Source organism: Lytechinus variegatus, chromosome 14, assembly GCF_018143015.1.
Source record: "Lytechinus variegatus isolate NC3 chromosome 14, Lvar_3.0, whole genome shotgun sequence".
In the NCBI taxonomy this organism is placed as follows: domain Eukaryota; kingdom Metazoa; phylum Echinodermata; class Echinoidea; order Temnopleuroida; family Toxopneustidae; genus Lytechinus; species Lytechinus variegatus.
This window is the reverse complement of record NC_054753.1, coordinates 3,542,451-3,569,296: the sequence shown is the minus strand read 5'-3', so window position 1 is coordinate 3,569,296 and position 26,846 is coordinate 3,542,451. Positions and strand designations below refer to the sequence as shown.

Below are 26,846 nucleotides of genomic sequence, written 5' to 3'. Positions count from 1 at the left end.
GTTGAAGCCAATTTAAATGGAGGTGAGGCAAGTTTCAATGGAGATCGTTTTTTTTAAGGAATAAACTGTACCACACATTATAGTGAAGCCAGTTTAAAAGGAGGTGAGGCAAGTTTCAATGGAGGTTTTTTTTTAAAAAAAGAATAAACTACCACACAATGTGGTGAAGCCAGTTTAAAAGGAGGTGAGGCAAGTTTCAATGGAGGTTTTTTTTTCAAAAGAATAAACTGTACTACACATTATGGTGAAGCCAGTTTAAATGGAGGCGAAGCAAGTTTCAAAGGAGGTTTTTTGAAAAGAAAACACTGTACCGGTATTATGGTGAAACCAATTTTAAAGGAGGTGAGGCAAGTTTTAAAGGAAGTTTTTTATAACCGTACTCCAAATTATGGTGTAGCCAATTTAAAAGGAGGTGAGGCAAGTTCCAATTGAGTTTTTTATAACTGTACTACAAATGATGGTGCAGACAGTTTAAAAGGATGTGAGGCAAGTTTCAATGGAGGTTCCACTTCCTGCACCGTGATTTCGTTTTTTGTACGAGCTACAGGCATATTAAAGAGCACCCTATAGGATAATTATACTTGTGAACGCAGCGCTTGCATCTAGTCAGTACATACCGTGCAGGCTTTTTTGATACTACCACGTGCGTGATCGTGAATCAATAAGTTGACGAGAAGCTACAAGATGGCCTTTTCAAGTTTGTCCATTGAAACTTGCCTCACCTCCCTTTAAACTGGCTTCACCATAATATGTGGTACGGTTTATTTTTTTCAAAAAAACCTCCATTGAAACTTGCCTCACCTCCATTTAAACTGGCTTCACCATAATTTAGAGTACAGTTATAAAAACCTCCATTGAAACTTGCCTCACCTCCTTTTAAACTGGCTTCAACATAATATGTTTGGTACATATACAGTTTATCAAAACCACCATTGAAACTTGCCTCACCTCCTGGAGGGCGCTCTTTAATATGCCTGTAGCTTGTACGAAAACGAAATCACGTTGCAGGGACTGGAAAAGGGAGTCTCTGATCTCGTCTTCGCTGTTTTCGTTTTTACAAACGGAATCACGGAGCGGAGAGCGTGTTCTGGTTTTGTTTTTGATACATAAAAACACAAATATAAAATGAGAAATCAGAGAGAGCCCAAAACATTTCTGATTTCAATATTCTGTTTTTTGTTTTCAAAGACCGAACCACGTACTGATTTTCCGTTTTCGCTGTACGCTGAACGGGTATGAAAAACGAATTATCCATTAGTACCCTGATTAGTAGGTACATGTGCAAAATTTCGCCGGGGATTTGTGCAAACAACGGTATTTGTGCAAACGCCACGTGGGGGAAATATGCAAATCTGTCAAAGTCCATCAACGGCATATGTGCAAACATGACGACGGGATAATATGTGCAAATGAACAATTTTCAAGGGAAATGTGCAAAGCACCTCCGGGATATCGGTTCAAATCATTGTTTTTAGCAATATTAAGGCTCTCATGAAATACATAACATTATTGTTTATAATGTGAAACCTGCCTGCATATATAGTACGTGGAGAAGCTTTTCAAAGAGGCAGGGTTGTGGGTACTAGTGGCGTAGCTACGGGGGACTGGGGGCACGTCCCCCCCCCCCCCTGAAAAAATTTGCGGAACAAAAAAAACAGAAGGAAAAAATAGGAGGAAGACGATAGTCATTAAAATAACGTGGGAAGACTTGCAAAACAAAAAATCTATCATGTTGCTAAATAAAACTTTCGCTCGCGCTTCGCGCTCGAACGATGAAATTCATATCTTGCTCAACAGGCCGATATGGAGCTTAAACTATCAAGTTTTGAAGTTAATATACAAAACATTTTATCTCGGACATCGAGCTTTCATTATTTTCTCCATTTACACATGTAATGCACTCATGCCCTTTTTACGCAGGATTTTCTTAACCCCGGACTATCGCTAACCCCGTACTATCCTTAACCCCGTACTATTTTTTACGATACTGCAACAAATAACAAGTGTTTAATTTCTTCTTTGTGTTTAATTTCCTCTTTTTTTTATTACAGGAAATAATTATACATAAATAAAACAAATAATGATCTTACATAAATCTCTTGAAGTGTCCGAAGTAAAATCCCGAAGTGATGATGCTATATCCAAGTATTAATACAAATGATAAAAATCCCAGTTGACTGGCGAAAATTCACAATGATGGCGATGATGAAACTGATGTTGAAGTCCGATGAATAATAAGAGTCACTGCAACGAGTTGAAATGTCCGTGAAGACGATGTTGATGATGATTAACAGTCAATTTCAGTAATCCATGGGTTGAAGCGTGTTCATTGAACAGGTTGATGATGTTGATGATCTCGATGAGAACTGATAATTTCTCAAAATAACTGCAAACAGTTCATTGATGCATAAACTGCTCTGATCTGATCTGGTGAAGTGATCTCATATGATGTGATGATGTGATCTAATATGATGTGATGATCATCTTGAAAAATCTGCAGCTTTTATACTAATTACAAGTGTTCTAGATCATTCTCAAATTTCGACTAATCTACAAGCTTCTAGAATTGTCTTCCAAAAGAACTTTCTCCTTTCAGGAGCAGTCAAAATCCAGAACACTCTTGAATGACCTCATTGAAATCAACAGTGTAAACAAAATACCTAAGCCTATTCATTTCCACTACCAATACAATTCTATTGTTTGGCTTTTCCTTATTCAACAATAAAACTCCTTGGCCTTTAAATAGGCAAGGCCTGCATAATAAAAAGACATTCTTGAATGTTCTTTACAATTCTTGGCTATCCTTAAAGGGAAATAACTAATAGATGAATGTAATTGCTTTTAAAATTCTTTTACAATTATTCATATATGTAACACCTCCCCCACCGGGGAAAAGAAAGCTTTACCGTAGTAAAGGTTTCTTTAAGATTACTTTTTCTTTTAACTGTTCAAACTCATCTTGATAAATTGTTTACATTTATCGTGTACAAAAATATAGTACTTAACGAACATGTTAAAATAAATGAACATCAAAGATGTTTTCTTCAAATGACACACTTGGTCAAAATCATGAATAATTTCACTTTTTATACTCTTGATAGAGCATCAGCAATTACATTATTCTTTCCCTTTATGTGTACAATTTTCAAAGGGAATGGTTGGAGCATTAGGCTCCATCTGTACAGTCTTTGATTCTTTGTTTTGAATTTCTCCAAAAACACAAGAGGATTGTGGTCTGTATAGACTGTAATCTCTCCATTGGTTAGATACACCTCAAACTGCTGAAGGGCTAGTACGAGACTCAGGGCCTCTTTTTCAATAGTTGAGTATTTCTTTTGAAACCGATTGAGTTTCTTAGAGAAGCAGCACACTGGTTTTTCAATGCCTTCTTCATCTTCTTGGAGCAATACTGCTCCTACTCCAACATCACATGCATCAATAGCTACTTTGAACGGCTTTGTGAAGTTTGGAGCTGCCAAAACAGGCTCATTCACCAAAATGGCCTTTAATTTCTCAAACGATCTTTGACATTCGTCAGACTAAACATACTTCACTTTTGCCTTCAGCAGGTTTGTCAGAGGACTAACCACTGTACTGAAATTTGGAACAAATTTCCTGTAGAAGCCACTCATACCTAAGAATCTGAGCAATTCTTTCTTAGTTGTGGGAATTGGGAAGTCTAAGATAGCTTGTATCTTGGCTTCTCTTGGTAGCACTTGCCCTTGACCAACCACATGACCAAGATATGTGACTTTTGCCTTGGCAAATTCACTCTTCATCAGATTCACTACTAGATTGGCTTTGTCCAGCCTGTCAAACAGTGCTCGCAAATGATTCAGATGATCATTCCAAGTATCACTGTATATTAGGATGTCGTCAATGTATACGACACAATTGTCAAGTCCGGCAATCACTTGATTTGTCAACCTTTGGAAGGTTGCTGGTGCATTTTTCATTCCAAAAGGCATGACTTTGCATTGAAACAAGCCTTCAGGTGTAACAAAGGCTGATATCTCTTTGGCTCGGTCAGTCAATGGCACTTGCCAATATCCTTTAAGCAAGTCTATCTTTGTGATATAGGCAGAATTTCCAACCCTATCAATACAATCTTCTAACCTAGGAATTGGATACGAGTCAGTCTTAGTTACTGCATTTACCTTTCGGTAATCAATGCAAAATCTCTGAGAGCCGTCTGGCTTTGGAACCATTACAATGGGAGAACTCCAACTACTCTGACTCGGTTCAATTATGTCATTATCTAACATAAACTGTATTTCCTTATTCACCATTTCCAACTTGCTTGGATTGAGCCTATAAGGATTCTGTTTGATAGGTCTTACATCACCTATGTCTACGTCATGTACAGTTAAAGGTGTACGACCTGGTTTGTCTTTACATACATTCTCATATTCTCTTAACAGGCCAGATATATCATTTCTTTGATCTTCAGGCAGGTGTTTTAATGCCTCATCCATGTTTCCTAACATCTCTGAGTTAGACAACTTTACACCACATGGTTCGTTCTTAGATACATCTGTATAAGACAATTCATTATCTGTCTTTCCATAACATTCTTCTTCATGTACATCTACATGTTTTTCTTCTTCTTTGACCTGTGTTGTACCTATTGGCTGACTAGCCTCTCGCTCAAAGTATTCTTTTAACATGTTTACATGACAAACTCTTTGAGACTTTCTTCGATCAGGGGTACTGATCACATAGTTGACATCATTCAATTTCTTTTTGACTATGTAGGGACCACTAAACCTAGCTTTCAAGGGCTCACCTTGCAAAGGCAACAACACTAATACTTTGTCTCCAGGCTTGAAACTTCGCTCTTTTGCATTTTTGTCAGCTTGAGCTTTCATTTTTCCCTGCGACTCTTTCAAGTGTTCCTTAGCCACATCACAAGCTTTTGAGAGCCTTTCTCTAAACTTTGACACATAGTCTAGAAGGTTTACATCATCATCCTGAACCATAAACCTCTCTTTGATAAGCTTTAGAGGACCCCTAACCTCATGACCATAGACCAATTCAAATGGACTGAAACCTGTGGACTCATTCGGGGAATCCCTAGTTGCAAACAGTAGGAATGAGATCCCTTTATCCCAGTCATCGGGATAGTCTTCACAATAAGCCCTAATCATGGTCTTCAAAGTCTGATGATAGCGTTCTAACGCTCCTTGGGACTGTGGGTGATAAGCAGAAGACTTAATCTGCTTTATTCCCAACTCCTTCATAACTTGCTGAAATATTCCTGACATGAAATTTGACCCTTGATCAGATTGAATTTCCTTCGGCAGACCGTACCTAGTGAAAAACTGCACTAACGCCTGCACCACTGTCTTTGCAGTGATACTTCTCAAAGGTATCGCCTCTGGAAACCGTGTAGACAAGTCCATAATCGTCAGGAGAAATCTGTGACCCGACCTCGTTCTGGGTAAGGGTCCGACACAATCAACAAGAACCCTAGTAAAAGGTTCATCAAATGCAGGAATGGGTATCAATGGAGCAGGCTTGATAGAAGGCTGTGCCTTACCAATAATCTGACATGTGTGACATGTCTTACAGAAATGCACAACATCTTTGTGCATCTTAGGCCAATAGAAATGCCTCATAATTCTATCTTCTGTCTTCCGAATACCGACATGACCTGCCATAGGTAACTCATGAGCCATTTTCAGAATATCTGTGCGGTAACAAGGAGGAACTACAACCTGGTGAATTATACACCAATCTTCATCAGCTGGTCTCCGGGGAGGTCTCCATTTCCTCATCAAAATGTCATCTTTGACATAAAAGCACTCAGGAACCTTATCAGCCTCAGCCTCAGAACATGCTTTCTGTGACAAGCTTTTTAATTCTGGGTCTGCCTGTTGTGCCTGTACAAGGGAGGATTTACTAAACAAACTATCATTGTTAGCAACAGAGCCTTCAACACTATCCCCATTCAAATCCTTGAAAAAGGTTTCAGCTAACCAGACATCAGTACTCTCCTCTACATCAGCAGATTCCGCATCATCCTTTTCAGCTCTACGAGTCTGAGACCTAGTAACAACACAATCCGGGAAAATCCCTGGAAAATCTTCCTGCAACAATTCAGTTTCAGCTACCTCAACGGGCTTTTCCGAAACCACTGGAGATGCAACAACTTTATCTCCAGCCAAGTCGTTACCTAACAAGAAATCAACACCTTTCATGGGTAATTCTGGAACGACACCAACAGTCACAGGACCACTAACTAGGTCACACTTTAAGTCGACCTTATGCAAAGGGACCGACATGAAATTTGGGCCAATACCTTGAACTAAGACGTTGGCCTTCTCTGAACTCTCCGGAGGAAGAGCCGAATCCCCTGGCACCATCAGGGACTGTGCAGCCCCTGTATCCCTAAGGATCACCACTGACCTACCAGCAGCACCAGTCGAACAAGGGGATACTTCACCATCATGCAAAAAACTTCTAAAAGTTTCATCAACCTGCTTGACTTTATCAGCAAATACTACAGAAACACTCTCAACATCTCGATTAGGCTCTGATGGAACAAACTCCATCGAGGGAACACTTGTTTGCTTGACAAAACCCATGTCTTTCTTAGTTTTGGTTGGCATTCCAACCAATTTCCAACATGATTCTTTCAAATGTCCCGATTTATGACAATGAGTACAAATTTTGGAACTACGACTCTCAGACCGTTTGGTTGATTCTGTGCCCCCACTAGCCTGATTCTTGTTAGCGTCTTTGTCCTTGCTTGCATATTTTCCCTCACTAGGTTTATTGTGGGATTTAAATGACCCTTTACCTTTCTTTTTCCAATAATTCTTGAAAGGAGGCCTATCTCCACTACCTTTATGTGTGACCTCAAATTCATCAGCTACTATGGCTGCTTTACTGACTTCAGTAATTCTGTGGTCATCTAAGTGAGATTTAATGCCAAAAGGAAGACTCTTTTTGAATTCTTCTAGGAGGACAACGTCCCTAAGGTGAACAAAATCTTTGTCAACTTTCAGTGATCTGTACCACTTATCGAACATCATTTCTTGTTCCCTAGCAAATTCAACATACGTCTGGCCTGTTTGTCTTTGCATGTTCCTAAATTTATGTCTGTACGCTTCTGGTACCAACTCATATGCATTGAGAATTGTTTCTTTTACTGTAGCATAGTCACATGATTGCGTTTCAGAGAGCGAAGAATAGACTTTTGCAGCCTTTCCAACAAAAACACTTTGGAGGAGAAGAGTCCAGTATTCCTCGGGCCAATTCAGTCTCTTGGCCACTTTTTCAAATGACACAAAATATGTATCAACTCCCTCTTCATCAAATTTTGGCACAAGGCGAATATTTTTCGCCACATCAAAGCCTTGGGGAGATTTATCTTTAACAGAGTTAGTATTAGTATTTGCATGAGCTAACTCCATTTCTTTCAACTTTAACTGGTACTCCAATCTCATTTTCTCCATTTCAATGTTTTCTCTGATTCTTTCCTTTTGAAGGTTTTCTTTGATTCTTTCCTTCTCAAGGTTTTCTTTGATTCTTTCCTTTTCCAATTCAATGTTTGCCAGTTGGATCTGAGCATCCTCTGACATATTGATAGAAGTTTCAGGCTCCTCTGTAAGCTTCATGTGACTAGCTAACAAGTCAATTATCTCTGCCTTCTTTAAACCTGGGGCTAGAGATACACCCAAATGATCACAAACTGTTATCAAATCATCCTTCTTCAGTGACTTCAAATGATCATATGACAATTCTGTCATTGCAAGAAATTCTTCAACATCAAATGTAGCCATAGTGAATATACACAAATACAAGCACGTAATAACACAGTACAGTATATTCTAGAACTTTCCAAAATGTTTCCAATTCAAATTGGCTTTTGTTTCAAACTGACTTTCGTCTCAAATTGGCTTTCGTTTCCTGAAAAACTGTTTTTAGTTTCAAATTGTCTTATACAAATTTGGTTTTCGTTTCCCGGACAAGCCCCCAAAATTATTTGTTACGATACTGCAACAAATAACAAGTGTTTAATTTCTTCTTTGTGTTTAATTTCCTCTTTTTTTTATTACAGGAAATAATTATACATAAATAAAACAAATAATGATCTTACATAAATCTCTTGAAGTGTCCGATGTAAAATCCCGAAGTGATGATGCTATATCCAAGTAATAATCCAAATGATAAAAATCCCAGTTGACTGGCGAAAATTCACAATGATGGCGATGATGAAACTGATGTTGAAGTCCGATGAATAATAAGAGTCACTGCAACGAGTTGAAATGTCCGTGAAGACGATGTTGATGATGATTAACAGTCAATTTCAGTAATCCATGGGTTGAAGCGTGTTCATTGAACAGGTTGATGATGTTGATGATCTCGATGAGAACTGATAATTTCTCAAAATAACTGCAAACAGTTCATTGATGCATAAACTGCTCTGATCTGATCTGGTGAAGTGATCTCATATGATGTGATGATGTGATCTAATATGATGTGATGATCATCTTGAAAAATCTGCAGCTTTTATACTAATTACAAGTGTTCTAGATCATTCTCAAATTTCGACTAATCTACAAGCTTCTAGAATTGTCTTCCAAAAGAACTTTCTCCTTTCAGGAGCAGTCAAAATCCAGAACACTCTTGAATGACCTCATTGAAATCAACAGTGTAAACAAAATACCTAAGCCTATTCATTTCCACTACCAATACAATTCTATTGTTTGGCTTTTCCTTATTCAACAATAAAACTCCTTGGCCTTTAAATAGGCAAGGCCTGCATAATAAAAAGACATTCTTGAATGTTCTTTACAATTCTTGGCTATCCTTAAAGGGAAATAACTAATAGATGAATGTAATTGCTTTTAAAATTCTTTTACAATTATTCATATATGTAACACTCTTCACACATGCCAAATTGTTATTGCTAACCCCGGATAACGAATGCTTGCTTTTTACACACGAAACTCGCTAACCCCGGACTAGTGGTTTTTGTCGATCATTCGTAGTACAAGTGCTTCACTCGTACACTTTTTACACACGCTACAATTTCCTTAACCCCGTACTATAGGTGGGGCCAAATTGCCATTTAGCCCCACCTATAGTACGGGGTTAAGCTTAGCCCACTTTCGTTTTACACATGCGATCTTAACCCCGTACTATTGCTCTTAGCACCGCAATTGGTGGGATAACCCTGCTTTTTTGCAGGGCCAAATAATCCCGTACTATAGGTGGGGTTAGCCCACTTTGCAAAAACGCTGTGTAAAACGAAAGTGGGCTAAGCTTAACCTCGTACTATAGGTGGGGCTAAATTGCCATTTAGCCCCACCAATAGAACGGGGTTAAGGAAATTTTAGCCTGTCTAAAAAGGGTATCTGTAAAATGTCCGTTAATATGGTCTTCATATAAACATTCAAGCTCATGTTGCGTGGTCGCATTAATTGATTGGCCAATTTCCTCTTCGTGCATTCCATTAAGTTCTCAAAATATCAATTTTCAGATGTGACTGTCAAAACGTAGGCTTATAAGTAAGCACTGCGCGCTCGTATTTGATTGGTGAGCACTCTATTCTATATAAGCAAACACAAACCCCAGGCCTTTTCATTACATTTTATTTAAAACTATTCAGCTCGCATTAACTGTTAAAGAGCATTAACCACTGTAATGTGTATTCATATTTACAAAATGCTTAAAATTTCTAGTTTTCAATTTCAATTCATTTTTTTTAATGTCTCGAAAAATGAATACTGTCTATATCCATACGCTATATAGATACATGGCAATGGTTTGGAAGATGGTGAGGTCTAAGTTTTAAAGTTTATTTACATTTTTAACCACCTAGTATTTGAGTAAAGACTACGCTTTAATCTAGCTCAGGTATAGCGTTAATCATGTTGCTTGGAAGATTATATGGCCAAGAGTCTCAAAGTAGTAGTCTCAAATTAATAGACTAATAACATTCATCTTGTATGGTACGGTCGTATTGGGTCTGGAAAAGAGACTACCAGCATTCGTTTCGTAAAATAGTCAATTATGACTTATTGCCAAATAAAAACAAGGAATGGAATGGTATGGATTTGTCACAAATCAGAAGGTCGAAAATTTAGAGTAGCACCCTTTGTCTCATACAGAATAGTCCACTAGGTCTGAGAAAATAGAAAAACATTCATCTGATTCCAGGGTCGGCGGAGCGAAATTGAAAGTGGGGGGGGGGGCACAGGGAAAAAAGGGCACTTGAAAAAAAAGGATATGTACTCTAGTAGTGTAATGAGCAAAAATTATGGAGGGGACAGACATGGCGTATGGGGCAAAATTTCTTTAAAGCTTCGAGCGAGCGAAGTGAGCGAGCAAAATGTTGACACTTTTAATGAAAAAATAGCATTTGTGATAATTTGTGATAGGTTTTGAGATAGAGAACAAAATCATATTTCACCACTTTTCTTTCCTTTTTTCTTCATTTTTTTTTTCTTGGTCTTAAAAAGTTTTTGGGGGTCCATGGATCGAGGTCAATTTTTAAGGGGGGCAAGTCCCCCCCCCCTCTCCCGGTTTAGATGCCCCTGCAGAAAAGAAAGAACGCTAATTGCAAATGCATATACCTCATATTAACAAACTGGACACTTGAACAAACCAGAACAGAAGGGGCATTTATCAGAGGTAAATAAGGGCATATTCATATGGGGCACTTGATCAAAGGTGGAAATGTGCACACTGCAGGAGAAGAATTTCTCTCTGAAAAGGGGCAACTAAAAGGGGCAAGGAGAATATTTAAAAAGGATTTTTTGTTATTTAAAAATGCACTTTTAGAAAGGATAAGGACGCGAAATAAGGAAAACGGGCGATAAACGGGCATTAAAAGGGCGGTTTTAAGAGTGGAAACTTATCCGGTAGGAGAAAAACTGGTTCTTCTATTCAAGATGAAAGGGGCACTGAACGCGTTCTAAGGGGGTATTGTTCTTGGGTAAAAAGGGGAAAACTTTTTAGTGCTTAAAAAAGTGGGGGCACTGTGCGACACCCCCCCCCCCCCCGGGATCGCGGTGCAAGGTAAAAATGGCAGAGCAAATAATGGCAGATGAGGTAAAAATGGCAGAGGTAAAAATGGCAGAAGTAAAAATGGCAGAGGTAAAAACGGTAGAGGTAAAAAAAAGCAGAGGCATAAATGACAAGAGGTAAAAATGGAAGATGTGATAATGGCAGAGGTAAAGGTGGCCGAGGTACATTATTAGAAAAAATAGTAGATTCTACAGAAGAAAAAATTAAAAAGAGGTTTTACGGAAAAAAAATAATTGTGTAAATTATAATAACAGGAGGATTTTTCACTATTTTTCTACAAGAATCTGAACCAGACGGTCCCCTCGATCGACCCCAAATTGGTTTACCAGTCAAAACAAGATTATTATTGATTTTCATAATCAGTTACATATTCAGTGCCAAGCCTGGGAACGCATGCTTATTGTCATTCAAATATTTAAAAAGAATAGTACAGACGACACAACAAATAAGGACATTATATTTAACCACAATCATTCGTGACAATTTCAAGGTCTATAAGCTTTCCCCGCTATGTTCTCTACATTTTCCCCGCCCCCTAACCCTCTCTGTCTCTCCAGCTCTCTTATGTCTACTCTTCCTCCTTTTTGTAACGGTAAACCTGGCAAAACTTTAGATATATAAAAACCACCCAGACAAAAAGGAATGTTATAAAATGATGAATGAGAATAGTGCAGTTTCATTTTGCTCCTGATAAACTGATGAAAAAAAAGTCGTTTAATTTCTTTTTAAAAAGCCTTCACGGTACACCGAATTCGTAAATAACATTGTTAGGCCGATGAAGACATGATGATGAAATGCCTAACCTTGACGTACATGCGGGGGCTTTTGACCATTCATTGCATGGGGGTTTGACATGTTTAAGGCTGGCCATATTTTACCTATAGAGCTGTGATTTTCGCATACATTCGGATATTCCAAAGGCTCGTTATTCCGAAGGATCGTTAATCCGAAAACGAAATAAGATTCGTAATTGATTTATATAGCGTCTTTTCCATTTTGATTAATGCCAAGAGAAGTACAAAAAAGGGTAAATTTTAAAATGAGGAAAAATGACTGTTCGTTAGTCTGAAAACGAAATGAGGTTCGTAATTCCGAAGGTTCATTAGCCCGAAAACGAAATAAGGTTCGTTAATCCGAATACGAAATGAGGTTCGTAATTTCGAAGGTTCGTTAGTCCGAAAACGAAATGAGGTTCGTAATACCGAAGGTTCATTAGTCCGAAAAACGAAATAAGGTTCGTTAATCCGAAATTAAATAAGGTTCGTACTTCCGCAAATGAAATTAATTCATTTTGGTAAAAAGAACGGTGTTGTCCTTACAAGAGATTATGCAATAATAAAATAACGAACGTTGATACATGTGTGTGTTGTGGCCGGCATGTGCATTAAGAATAGGAGGCCGGATCAAGCATACGCTTTATTTTTATTTTATCTGAGCAATTGCTGCCCAAGCAAATGGTTTAAAGATGCAGAGGATTAAGTAGGGTGTCTGGAAAACGAAGACCGAAGACCGGGGACACATATCACACTCGTGTGAAAGCGTTTGTAGTTCACGCACGAAGTGTGTACAAAGCAGTGCAAAGTGTGTACAAAACACGTGCGCGGGTTAGAATGGACTTTGGACCTTGCCCCCTACACATGTTCTCCCATTGACATAACGCATGTCCCCGGTCTTCGATCTTCGTTTTCCAGACCTGTTGTTGGGTGTCTGGAAAACGAAGACAGAAGACCGGGGATCGCATCCGTCTAGCTAAAATAAACCATTATTATATTCAGATCAAATTCAGGAATATTCTGATATTGGATATGTAATCAGTTATCATTGGTTGATAAGTTAATGATTAATTGTAAGGATATCGTTATCAACTAGGGCATAATTAATACCTAACAATTATAACGTACATAATTTATTTCACCCACGGAATTCAGCCATTGCAATTCTCAAAACTGTCATAAAATGAAAACTTGCATACAATACACCTCATACTGCACAATCACGTACAAGCAGACTCAACTTAAACTGGCGTTTGCAACTATTTTACTACCATTGACATTACGCATGTCCCCGGTCTTCGGTCTTCGTTTTCCAAACCTGTTGTTGGGTGTCTGGAAAACGAAGACAGAAGACCGGGGCCATCGCATCCGTCTAGCTAAAATAAACCATTATTATATTCAGATCAAATTCAGGAATATTCTGATATTGGATATGTAATGAATTATGATTGGTTGATAAGTTAATGATTAATTGTATGGATATCGTAATGTGAATGATAATTGATTGAGCAATATATCGCGCTCAGCTCAGCTGGCATTAAAATTTTATACCATTGACATAACGCATGTCCCCGGTCTTCGATCTTCGTTTTCCAGACCTGTTGTTGGGTGTCTGGAAAACGAAGACAGAAGACCGGGGCCATCGCATCCGTCTAGCTAAAATAAACCAATATTATATTCAGATCAAATTCAGGAATATTCTGATATTGGATATGTAATGAATTATGATTGGTTGATAAGTTAATGATTAATTGTATGGATATCGTAATGTGAATGATAATTGATTGAGCAATATATCGCGCTCAGCTCAGCTGGCATTAAAATTTTATACCATTGACATAACGCATGTCCCCGGTCTTCGATCTTCGTTTTCCAGACACCCAACAACAGGTCTGGAAAACGAAGATCGAAGACCGGGGACATGCGTTATGTCAATGGTGTAAAATTTTAATGCCAGCTGAGCTGAGCGCGATATATTGCTCAATCAATTATCATTCACATAACGATATCCATACAATTAATCATTAACCAATCATAATTCATTACATATCCAATATCAGAATATTCCTGAATTTGATCTGAATATAATAATGGGTTTTTTTTAGCTAGACGGATGCGATGGCCCCGGTCTTCTGTCTTATTTCCAGACACCCAACAACAGGTCTGGAAAACGAAGATCGAAGACCGGGGACATGCGTTATGTCAATGGTATAAAATTTTAATGCCAGCTGAGCTGAGCGCGATATATTGCTCAATCAATTATCATTCACATTACGATATCCATACAATTAATCATTAACCAATCATAATTCATTACATATCCAATATCAGAATATTCCTGAATTTGATCTGAATATAATAATGGTTTATTTTAGCTAGACGGATGCGATGGCCCCGGTCTTCTGTCTTCGTTTTCCAGACACCCAACAACAGGTCTGGAAAACGAAGACCGAAGACCGGGGACATGCGTTATGTCAATGGTATAAAATTTTAATGCCAGTTGAGCTGAGCGCGATATATTGCTCAATCAATTATCATTCACATTACGATATCCATACAATTAATCATTAACCAATCATAATTCATTACATATCCAATATCAGAATATTCCTGAATTTGATCTGAATATAATAATGGTTTATTTTAGCTAGACGGATGCGATGGCCCCGGTCTTCTGTCTTCGTTTTCCAGACACCCAACAACAGGTCTGGAAAACGAAGATCGAAGACCGGGGACATGCGTTATGTCAATGGTATAAAATTTTAATGCCAGCTGAGCTGAGCACGATATATTGCTCAATCAATTATCATTCACATTACGATATCCATACAATTAATCATTAACCAATCATAATTCATTACATATCCAATATCAGAATATTCCTGAATTTGATCTGAATATAATAATGGTTTATTTTAGCTAGACGGATGCGATGGCCCTGGTCTTCTGTCTTCGTTTTCCAGACACCCAACAACAGGTTTGGAAAACGAAGACCGAAGACCGGGGACATGCGTAATGTCAATGGAAGTAAAATAGTTGCAAACGCCAGTTTAAGTTGAGTCTGCTTGTACGTGATTGTGCAGTATGAGGTGTATTGTATGCAAGTTTTCATTTTTATGACAGTTTTGAGAATTGCAATGGCTGAATTCCGTGGGTGAAATAAATTATGTACGTTATAATTGTTAGGTATTAATTATGCCCTAGTTGATAACGATATCCTTACAATTAATCATTAACTTATCAACCAATGATAACTGATTACATATCCAATATCAGAATATTCCTGAATTTGATCTGAATATAATAATGGTTTATTTTAGCTAGACGGATGCGATCCCCGGTCTTCTGTCTTCGTTTTCCAGACACCCAACAACAGGTCTGGAAAACGAAGATCGAAGACCGGGGACATGCGTTATGTCAATGGGAGAACATGTGTAGGGGGCAAGGTCCAAAGTCCATTCTAACCCGCGCACGTGTTTTGTACACACTTTGCACTGCTTTGTACACACTTCGTGCGTGAACTACAAACGCTTTCACACGAGTGTGATATGTGTCCCCGGTCTTCGGTCTTCGGTCTTCGTTGTCCAGACACCCGGATTAAGTATGTTGGTCGCGTGCGAGTAACCTCCAGATAATAGGATCGCGGAGGGGGTGTCTTTTTTAATAAGAGCCTCTGCTGGCAATAAAAATAAAAATAATACTAATGATGATCATGATAATCCCAAACGATGATCATAATAAAAATGGGGATAAAGAATATAAATGTTGGTAAAGTTTTATTGATCGTTACGCCTAGTGTGTATGATTACAAAAAATGCTCGGAATGTTTATTTTTATGTGGGGCGTTGTGGACCGGTGGATTAGTCTACTGACTACGAAACAGAGGTTCGAATCCAAGGCGTAATGGCGTAATTTCCTTCAACGATAAATTTATTTACACTGCGCTGCACTCAACCCGGGTGAGGTGAATGGGTAGCGGTAGGAAGAAATTAATTAAATGCCGTCCTTTGGACGCCTATAGGCAGCCCAGCTAAAGCCGGGGTAATAGCGGGGGCCTCTGGGAGAACAGTTTTCAGAACTGAAGTGGCTTCCCTTGGTAGATAATACCAATATTATTGTAGTGGATTGAAAAAGGTGTTCCTAGGGTACTCTAAAAAGTGTTCCTAGGGTGCTAGCAATAATATAAAAGAATTTTTAAAAAAGGAAAGTTTATGGCAAGGTGAACCAGGTTCTGTCACCTGACCAAAAGAAGGCAGACAAGAAAGAGCAAAAAGAATTGAATTACTATAAAGAAATTAATTACTGGGTTGAATATACTCCATCTTTAGACACCTGATGCTCTGTTTACCGAAACAAACCCCATTCCAATCAAGAATACATAATATAAGTTAATGTTAGACTTTAAAATAGTAAAGTGATGTGAGCTACTATTGTTTTAAAATAATTAGTAAATATTTCGATGTGAACGATAGGTTAAGTTGAGAGGGTCATCTTAGCCCAGGGTATTTAGTGCGGTGTAGAAAAGGGTGTGGTACAGGCGAAATCCTGTGCTTCCATTGGACTGTACTCATGTAAATTAGGAGAAAAGGGCTGGCCAATTTGCACACGGACAGTTTTCCAGCTGTTTAAAACCTGTTGCATCTTCAGAAACGGGAGGAAATAGGAGGAGAAACAACAGGCAGAAGTATTACAGGACAGAGAAATAAGAGACCAGAATTCTACCTCATTCCCCTCCAGCAAGAATCTAGCATTTATCATCGGAAGTCATTTTCAACCATAATTGTCAAAACCTATTTGTCTTCAGAACCTATTTGTCTTCAGAACTATATGTCTTCAGAATTAATCTTTCCTCAGAATCTAATCCCATCGTACCTCACCTGCTGAATACATATCATCTCTTTTTCTACTTCGTTTTCGACGATAGACAGCAACTTCTAGAAATAGGATGAGGTTGCGGATAATACTTGAGAACTCGGAGAGCGTTGTATGCTAACAATTAGGAGGAAAGACAGCGAGTGCGGCAGAGAGCTAGGACACGACTGCAGAAAACAGCTGCATGGGAGGACTGAACATTTTTATAGACTGAACTGCTACAAGGCCTTGCCCATCTTCCGAAACTACAGGTTTCTTCTTTCTAAAACTATTTAACACCCGTTCACTTTTAATGTTAATTAATTGGTTACTGTTAAAAAGAAGCAATTGGGATTATTTGTATTCCCCTGGCAACTTCAAATTAATATTTAAAATTAAAGAACCAAGAATAATATATCTATATAAACTTCATTGTCTTTGTATTTATTTAATGTTGTGGTCTTTGTTCACACTGGCCGACCCCCTCCTCGACGACGGTAGACTGGAGAGCTAGCAGACCACATCAGAAAAGAACCCTGCCTCAGTGTGAGACCGTCGGCGGGAAGAGGGGAGTGGCCAGATTATTATTATTGTCATTATCATTAGGTGATTAGGTCTACATGAAATTTCCAAATTTTGAGCTCGTGATTCGCTCGCAATATTTCACAAGGATGCCCTTTAACAGTGATTAGGTCCATAATTGACCTAAAAGCGTGTTATATAACTTCAGATTTGATTTTTTTTCCAAACCGCTTGCTCGCGAAAATAAAACCTGAATATATATTATCAATCAAAAATCAATTAAAACAACTTTGCCCAACTTAATTACAAAAAAAACATACAACTTAACACAGATGATAATCTCATGGTGAAAATATCAGTTTGCACCTTTTTGGGGCTCCCCCTCCCCCCAGGAAAATACGTTCCACCGCCCCTGGTTGAAACGTGCATCGTCTTCATGGCTAACTGCAAAAATTCCTTAACATGTCCCTTTTAGATCAGGTCAGAGCTTTTATTTAAAATTTCTGCTCGCGCTCTTGTTTTGAAGATCACCAACATATTGGCCATCATATTTTCAACGATAAAGTTCGAGCTGCCGGTCGAGGAAATTATGGGTAAACAAGTTTCGCCCCCCCCCCCCTTGGCGAAACTTGGATCCGCCGGGGGGGGGGCAGGGGCCACCTGCATCCCAAAAATAAATAACATGGAAATGCTATTTTTCCAAGCTACTCTTTAAAGTATTCATTTTAGATTAATTTTCAGGCTGAAGTGTTACAATTTTTTCAGCTCGCGCTTCGCACTCGCATTATTCGATTGGTGAAATAATTATGCATCCTAAAGAGGTAACTAAATGCAGTCCTTACCAGGTTCCCTTTTCTGGTCAGTGTATTTAATCTCGCGCTTTGCGCTCGTGTTAACGCATTAGTTAATTCATGGACCTAAATGGTTTAATGATAGCAAAAAATCTGCTCGGAATAATTGTTTTCATTTCTTATTGAAATGCCCTAAAGTTTAAGCTTGTAATTCACGCTCGCAACATCTCGCAATAATGATATTTTAACAGTAATTGACCCCCAAAACGAAAATTCATTCGGCCGCCCTTGCCTTTCTCATAACAATTGAACAGCAACGGTGTTTCTCCCCCCCCCCCCTCCCCACACTACACTTGCCCTTCCTCTGCTTTCCCAGATTTCATTTTTCGGATTAACGAACCTTCGGAACAACGAACCTTATTTCGTTTTCGGATTAACGAACCTTCGGAACAACGAACCTTATTTCGGTTTCGGAATAACGCCACAAAATTAATGTTCGGATTAGCGAACGCTATTTTGCTTTCGGATTAAAGAACATCGAGGTACAGGCAATTTAAGTGTTTCGGAATTACGAACCTTCTGAATTACGAAGTGTAACCGTAATTTTTATCTCTTCCATTATAACCCATGCCATTTTACCTCTGCCATTATTACTTCTGCCAATTTTACCTCTGCCATTATTACCTCTGCCATCTTTACCTCTGCATTTTTTACCTCTGCCATTTTCACCTCTGCAATTTTACACCGAGCCGGGATCGCCGCCCCTGCATTCATATCTTATGGAACAGTCGTTTTAAAATTGAGGGAAAAGTGAATGAATTACATTATAAAAATATTGCATTTTGAGAGTAAAGTGTACCGCATCTCTTGGTAAAGTGCGCCATGACATTTGTGGGAAATATATTCGTAAGTGGGTACAGTGTTTTTTTTTCATATGAGGTTGTTATTACACTAGTGGACGTAGAGGGCGTACTTCGTCAAATCGCTGTGATTACGGCACCACAGGCCTAATTCATTTCCCATAGACCCGTGTGTGGGCCGTGTGTTAAGTGGCACTTAAAAAGAATTCATAAAAAATAAGGAGGAAATTCGAGGGTTGAATGTTTACTACCAAAGACTTTGTACACAAAGTATAAAAATGAGCCATTTTCGGCAAGAAACTTTCTCGTAAAAAGTCACGTAGCGTCGCGATGATATATCGTAAATTCGGTCTCAAAAGTTGCACGAGACTTCAAAGAAAAAACAGTAATGCAATTTTGCTACGCCATTTCTTTTCGTTTTTTTTTTCGCGCAAAGTGTTTAGGGACCATCATTGCACCTCCCCCAACATTTTAACCTTTGTAAAAGAACAAAGATACTATAATAGAAAGATCGAAAACTTCGGCGATTTTTTTTTAAACGCTCGATTGATGCTCATGGGGAAGGGTGCTCGTAATAGCGTTGGTAACCATCGCACATCGGCACGCTTCTGAAACCACTAATCAGTGGTATAAAACATGAGGGAATTCGAGAGACTGGGTTCTATAGAGAGGGCGGTTCATGGGAATAATTCCAATTTTTATTACCCGGAAACCTCTGAAATATATTCATCTCTAATTTTTTGGGAAAAAATGACGAAAAAAAAACGTCTATTACTTTACCCTTTACTATTTCTCTCATATTTTGTACTCAACCATGTATCGCGCTACGCAAAGGTAAAATGGTCGTTACTCAACGCTGTGGGGCGCTCTTCCCGAGCATTTTATTGCGCGGTCTTTGTCTTACTGTCTGATCTCCCCCTTGTAGGCCTGCTGGTATCTTTTACAAGAAGTATTACAACATTTTCAAACATGTATTGAATAAAGGAGCTATCGAGATTTCATGAAATCTCTGGGGTTTTTTTTATTTTCCTTTATCATGGTTTATGACCAGCATTTTGATGTGTGATACTTTGCGTCATGTGACCTTGGCTACATGATACTCTATACGCACGAAAAAAAAGTTGATTTCATATGCGCTTTGAATAATCTATTTTCTGATTATTGAAACAAATGCACTATTGATTATATATTGATGTTGGAAATGGAAATGAAATGAATGTAACAAAATGAGATGAAACTAAATCACACCATCAGAACATGGAGCTATTATAGCATGCATATATTTTTAAGTTCATCGGACCTTGCGTAGGGAGATCAATGGGGGCAAAGGGGGGGAGGGCAAAATAGTCCAGGAAAAATGGTGCACAAATACCCGGAAGGTGTATTCACAGTGTTGCATTTTTGCATCCTTTACGATGCAAAGTTACATTTTCTGTCTTACTTTGTATAACAGTAATACAGGGTGTTCTATTATGAATATATCTTTCCTTTTTCTTTTCTTTCATTATATTTTGTACAATATTACGTAACCACTGGGAATGTCAAATGGAAGAAAAATGAATGTAGATTTGAAATGAACTGAATAGTTTGTTTTAGGGCAAGATAGGTCGTGCATGATAGGGAGGGGGAATATAGGGTTCATTCGATGCTAGACTTTTTAAATGTCACGTAATGTTGATACAAGAGGTATATAGACATTGTTATCATATCATTAAATCACAATTTAATGTGACGATGGCATAAAGTTTATGTCGATCGTTTTATATCCGTGGTAATATTGCTTTACAAGACTACCGGTTTTACGATTTATTATTGCAATTATCTCCACTTTGTAGATAATGTTGCCAGTATCAAATAAAATCCTCTTTTCATTATTTTCATATTAGCATCAATTCAGTTTGTTTATGGCTCGGTCAATAAAGACATTACGTCTGAAAACACTATGAAAACGGTGTCATCTCAGATCTTCAACTTCTTACCTACTTTCATGTCTTAAAGGTTGTAAATTATCCCCGAATAAAGCGTCGACTTAAATGACATAATCATTACAAAGAGTTTAATGCCAAGCTTTGGTTGAATTGCTTTGCATTGTTTGCAGAGCGTCTCCGGAAAGTTTTTTTCATGGTGGAATATGAAATGATGTAGTATTGCACTCACTTAATGATTCAAAGATTTTTCATATTCTTTTATGAATATGATGAATGGACATTAATTGGATTGTTTGTGATATTTTATACTAAATTATGTATTGCTAGTTTGATTATATTTTGTCGAACGTAAACAATGAGTAAATCTAAATCTAATTAAAGCAAGAAAACATCGGATTTTAAGAGACGTTTTAATTCATATTGTGATATGCGCTATATAGAAGAACTGATTATTATTTTTTTAGTCTCATTCACGCCAGTAATTAACATTTGAAGCTGCTTTGAGATCATTATCCCCCTGATAGGCTGATACACATGGACCGGTCGAGGTATATTATTGTACACCATGTCACCTGACTTTAAATTTAAACATCGCCCATCGTTTTGTTTTGTTTTTGCTTTTGTATAGCCTAGCCGGTCTGAGTCCACCTGGGGTGTTACGCGTACCGATACAGAAGCAGCGGGATTGAAGTCGACTGTAAAACCACATCCAGAGATACAGAGAACTCACCGAGACGGCATTCGGCTATGTTTTTAATTCATTTTTGAAGGGGCCAGGGGCCCAATGGATGGGGTACAGATGCTTCTATAGCCGCCAACAGGGCCGATATCAGTCCACTTTCAACGTAGGCCTACGTGTAACACCCCCGTGTATGGCGGACCCAGCCCGCTTGGAAACAATAGGCCTACCCTTTCGTGCTGTAGGCCTATTGTTTTGTGCATAATCGGTCTCTCAAAACTTTTCTAATCCGACCGGATCCTCGCCTGCTGAGACTCAATAGATGAAAAGACTACCTTGCTTCTTCTATTAACGATTCCAAAAAAGCATCAATAGCTTTTTACGCTGATAGGGCCACTGAATTAATCGGTATTTCATGGAGTTCATAGACCTGTTGCTGAAACAGTTGCGTTTATACGAAACACAAAAAATCAGTCGCAAGTCTCCTATACGGGCATTTATTGGTTGAAATTAAAGTTGTGTTTGATCACGACTCTTACTTAGTCAACAGAGCCCTCATGGCATTCTTCTTCTTTCTTTTTTATTCATTCAAATCGTTTTTCGTAGACTCCATTCTGAGTCAGACTCGCTCAGGATATAAAGGCAGGCCAAGGAGGTGATTGATCAAGTTCAAGATATTTTGCTCTCAACGTCCGGAAAATCAGAAGGTAGTAAGTTGACACATATGATCTATGGTACTCAATCTTACACAGCAAAAACTGTGGTGTTAACCGGTGTACATAGAGGACCACACCAGTTATTTTACACCGGTGTTAAATTGGTGGTGTTAGTTTTACACTTAAAGGTGTTATTACAACACCTTTGGTTGTTACATTTACACTCTTTGGTGTTATGTTCAATCTCTAGGGTGTAATTTTAACACCTCATGGTGTGGTCCTCTATTAACACCAATTGGTGTCAGTTTTAACACCACAGTTTTTACAGTGTACAGTTTTCTCTCAGTAACAACTTTAATAATGAAGGGAAGGGAGGTATCAAAACGCGAATTTTGAATCGATGAAATTAGATATGGAGCAGACGCCTTTCCTTTGGTATGGTCGTGAGCACTGGTCGTGACTGTCGCGGACCTCGTGGTCAATCGTTCCGACAAGTTGGCACCTCGTAAGTTACAGCCATGCAGGAGTTCGGCTCCGGACTGGGCGTGACTGCAGGAACAACTTTTCGTTGAACATCGCGGACCTACCTTTACGACGGTAGTTGATTTTGGAACAGACTTTTGGGCCCGTCGTATTTAAAAAGACTTGCTACGATGCAAATTGTGTGACATAAGAATTTGCTAATCTTTCGCATCCGCGACGGAGACATTTAATCTGCACCTTCACATTACCGGTACCCTAGTATTGGCCTTTTAGGCTTTATGTACAACTAGATCCAATTCTTAAACACTCATCAAATTGCAATTAATGACGGGATAGAAATGCTGGGCTAGGCTTTATCTCAAATCTAGACCTATTTATAGTTGCCTGCTGCTGGCTAATGCCCCGGTTAACTTAGAATTGGTTAATTCCGAACTTAACGTTTACTTACGTCAAGATCGAGAGTTTACTCTGCGATCGGATAGTATGCAGATGCGTTAAAGAAAAATTCCAGTTTTGGTAACGATCTCAAAATGACTTTTTACAGAATCTAATATAATGACCACCAAAGTGTCTGTTTGTATGAATAAAAAATATGTGCCAAAGGATTCTGGGAGAAATTGTGTAATTGCTGAGAAATAAGCAAAATAAGCGCGGATTCGGTCACTTCCGTCGGGTCTTTATTTCAGCAATAATAATACACTGTCCCGCGTGTGCCTATCTGTGTTGGTGATCTTCAGTGTTAACGTTTTTCAGCGTAGATTTCAAGATTTCACAAAGTTCAGTTGATGTAACTGTGTACCAGATCAAGATCCTCGATGATATTCTGACAATTAAGCCTGGTTTTACAGACTTTCTCATGAAATCAGCGTTTACTGCAACTACTGGAATTTCTCTTTAAGTCTACTGCACACCTTACGATTGCATGGTCCACGACCCGATTTCAGAATAAAATGTAGTAGAATCTGATGCTAACATCGAGACTTGGAATATCTTACTGTGTAATGTTCTAAATCTTCCTACGAAGACCTATGTTCAAATATGTGACTATGCTATTATCATTAGAATAAAAGCGAATTCAATATCTAGTCAAATTCAGGCGCGTAGCCAGGGGGGCGGTCGCCCTCCCCCCCCAAAAAAAAAGTCCCCAAAAGAAAAGAAAAAAGAAGGGGAAAAAAAGAGAGGAGAAAAGGAAAAGGGAAGGGAGGAAAGGGAAGAAAGGTATTTTTTCTTTTTATCAAAAGAGAAGCTGCGCGTGGTTAAATGACATTATTGAAGTTCTCCATTGCTTCCCCACCCTTTCTCTAACCCTGTTTTTCCACCTCAGCTATATGTGTTTCTCGCCAGTTAAAGTTCAAATGTATACATTAGGGCGTGGAATTAGAGTAAGGTTAGGCCGAAGTGTATGAAGTTTTTTTTTTAATTGATCGCGCAACTTGGGGGGGCCATTTCATAAAGCTGTTCGTAAGTTAAGAGCGACTTTAAGAACGACTGGTGATCCTTTCTTACGCGCTAAACCATCGCCAATTCAATATACCACTTACAGCAAGAAGGGATCACCAGTCGTTCTTAAAGTCGCTCTTAACTTACGAACAGCTTTATGAAACACCCACCGGGTCGGGTCGGCTCCGGACGGGTAAAATCTTCATATCAATTTCCGCCGTCACCTCCATAAAGTCAACTTTTCCCGCTTTTCAGCTCATTACTAAACAACCATAATTTGGGGGCAAACAGGTTCCTGATTTAAAAAGAGGAAGGTATAAAATTCGTGTCGTATCAAATAAAAAAAAGTACAATATTTTTTATCGAATTCTATTAAACTTCATGTCATTTCCCTGTACATTCATCTCCTGTCCTGTTTTGCGCCCTCAGTTTGAAATTTTGAATGACACTTTAGTTTCTTTATAATTCAAAATGAAGCGCTTCAGGATAAGTCAAAGAAATTCGGCATCCTTTCTTGTATAATTTCAATAATAAATAACAACATTTTCAACTTTTTGCTCACTATTTTCCTTGTAATGAAGTTCAGTAATCATAGAAAATCAATTGAATTAAGAGCCGTTGGGGTATTAGAGATATCTGCATTTGATGAAACGTCCGCCCTTTGAAATTTCAGAGTTTCATTGCTCTGCGCGGGGAGGAATCTTCCTCCGGCATATACACTTCTCCTCTGTTTTGTGAGTTAAAGATATGCACTGTCGCTAAATTGTTTGTAATAAAATCTGATCTTTCCAAGGGAAGTATTCAATATATCTTTGAGAATACCCTTTTCTCGGGACCCTTTTCATGGCAAAGAAAATTGATGAAACGCTTTAGCTTCCGCGCTTCCGCGGGGTTATTATTATTTTAATTTCCTCCATTGTATTCCTTTTTTTGTGCGTCCACAATCACTTTTGAAAACAAGGTTCAAATTCGCAACATAGTCAACTGAATTGGAGCTGATATTGGTACTAGAGACAAGAGAGACGGCTCCTTTTCATTTTAATTTATGAAACACGAAAAGCTTCGCGCTTCGCGCGGGAGGGGGAAACTCCCCCAACCTGCGCCCATCCCCTAGGGAGCGCGCTTCGCGCGCTCTGTAAGTGTTGGCACGCTTCGCGTGCATTTACCGCCCCCTCCAAAATAAAATCCTGGCTACGCGGTTGTCGAAATGACGTCAGAGCAGTCATACGATGCTACGATTTGAAATTAATTCGGCCTTTTCTCCGAAATAAAGGCTTGCAATCATTCAAAATGGTTATATTACCATTCTTTCAATTTATTTTAACCTCAAATAAAATGATATGTTCCATTCACAATGTCAGAAAATGAGCAAAATGCGATTTGTTCCAAAATCGGATCGCGAACAGTCGTAAGGTGTTCGGTGGCCTTAAAACAACTAACTGTTTACGTACATGTCCTGCTCACTGACGTTAATATGTGCCTGTCGTCAGAATACGTTCCATTCTGATACAGCGTAAATCAGAGTCTTTCAAGATCTACAGACTAGACTAGATCTTAGATTTTTTTTATTTAGATCTAGAACTAGTTCTGTATACGGACTAGACCTATTAAACCGAGGTAACTTAACTAATTGGTCCAGTAATTAAAGTGATTGGTTAACATTGGTTTGACTTTAAAAAAATCTGAGCTAGAAGGTCACACTTGTCACCTGTGTCTGTGATATGTTACAAAAATGAAGCCCAGAAAAAATTGCATTCGAAAATAATTATTTAGTGCTTCAAAAATTGAAGTATAAAGTGACCGTTTACACCATCTTAATTTCATCCCATACACTTATGTGTACTATTTAGGCGTCTATAAGCAAGACGCCTATTTACAAAATCGGGGTTTGCCTTGTAGTTTTAGCTTTTCATTCTCAATAATGGTTGTTTTTAGGGTTTATTAGTTCTAATACATGCACTTGTACTCATGTTTCATCTTGGTTTGATAATTTTTTAAATCTGCTGCTCACAAAGTTAAACAATACCTTTAAACGTAAATTTCGGAATTTATCAGTTCGAAGTTAACCATGACATTAGGCATTAGATAGGTCCAGATTGAGATAAAGTCAATACCAAGCCTATGCTATCCCTGGCCTAGCAATTTGTCTTGGCAGTTTGAAAGTGTTTAAGAATTGGATCTAGATATAGATATAAACCTACAGTATAAGGCCTATGTAACTAATGGGTACCGGTAATTTGAGGGTTCTGATACATTCATGGCAACGTCAACGTGAACGCCAACGACCACCGACAATTAATATTTTTTGTTAACATCAAGTCCACGTAATCTTATTCAGAAGACGCAAGTCTTTAATATTCATATTGGCTTCCACAACTGCGGAGGGAAAATTATTTCGCGGGCGGGAGAACACCTTTGAAGTTTAATTTGAATAGTGGGACAAGAAAAGAAATAGAGAGGGAATGTTTAGTAACGGTTGGATTTACGTCGTGTAACTCTGTGCTTCCTTTGACTTTTTATCCGGGTTATTGGAAGTTTTACCAAATTAGACATTGGTTAAGTGTAAATTAGACCAAATTTGTGGCTATACAGTGCGTTCCACAAAAAACGAAACCAAGATTTATCGATGATTTATCATTTGTCATTTATGTGATTTGTGATATGTGATATGTGATTTATCATTTGTGATTTATCACAAATACAAATGACCTACCTTTGGAAAGCTTAGAATCTCCTCTTTCATCTGAAATCACTTAAATTATTTCTCATTCACGCATGAGTGAGCAAAAACAATTTGAAAAGGGGATACCAAAAAGTTACTTG

The 26,846-nt window shown here is 38.4% G+C and overlaps 1 protein-coding gene across 1 annotated transcript in view; it reads left to right on the top strand.

Moving 5' to 3' along the window:
* The first annotated feature begins 11,177 nt into the window (after window positions 1-11,177).
* The window catches only part of LOC121427864 (waprin-Phi1-like), a 38,357-nt gene continuing 22,688 nt past the window's right edge, over window positions 11,178-26,846 (top strand). The window contains exon 1 of the mRNA XM_041624437.1: window positions 11,178-11,186. Within this exon, the coding sequence (XP_041480371.1) occupies window positions 11,178-11,186 (9 nt within the window). The remainder of the gene's footprint in view (window positions 11,187-26,846) is intronic.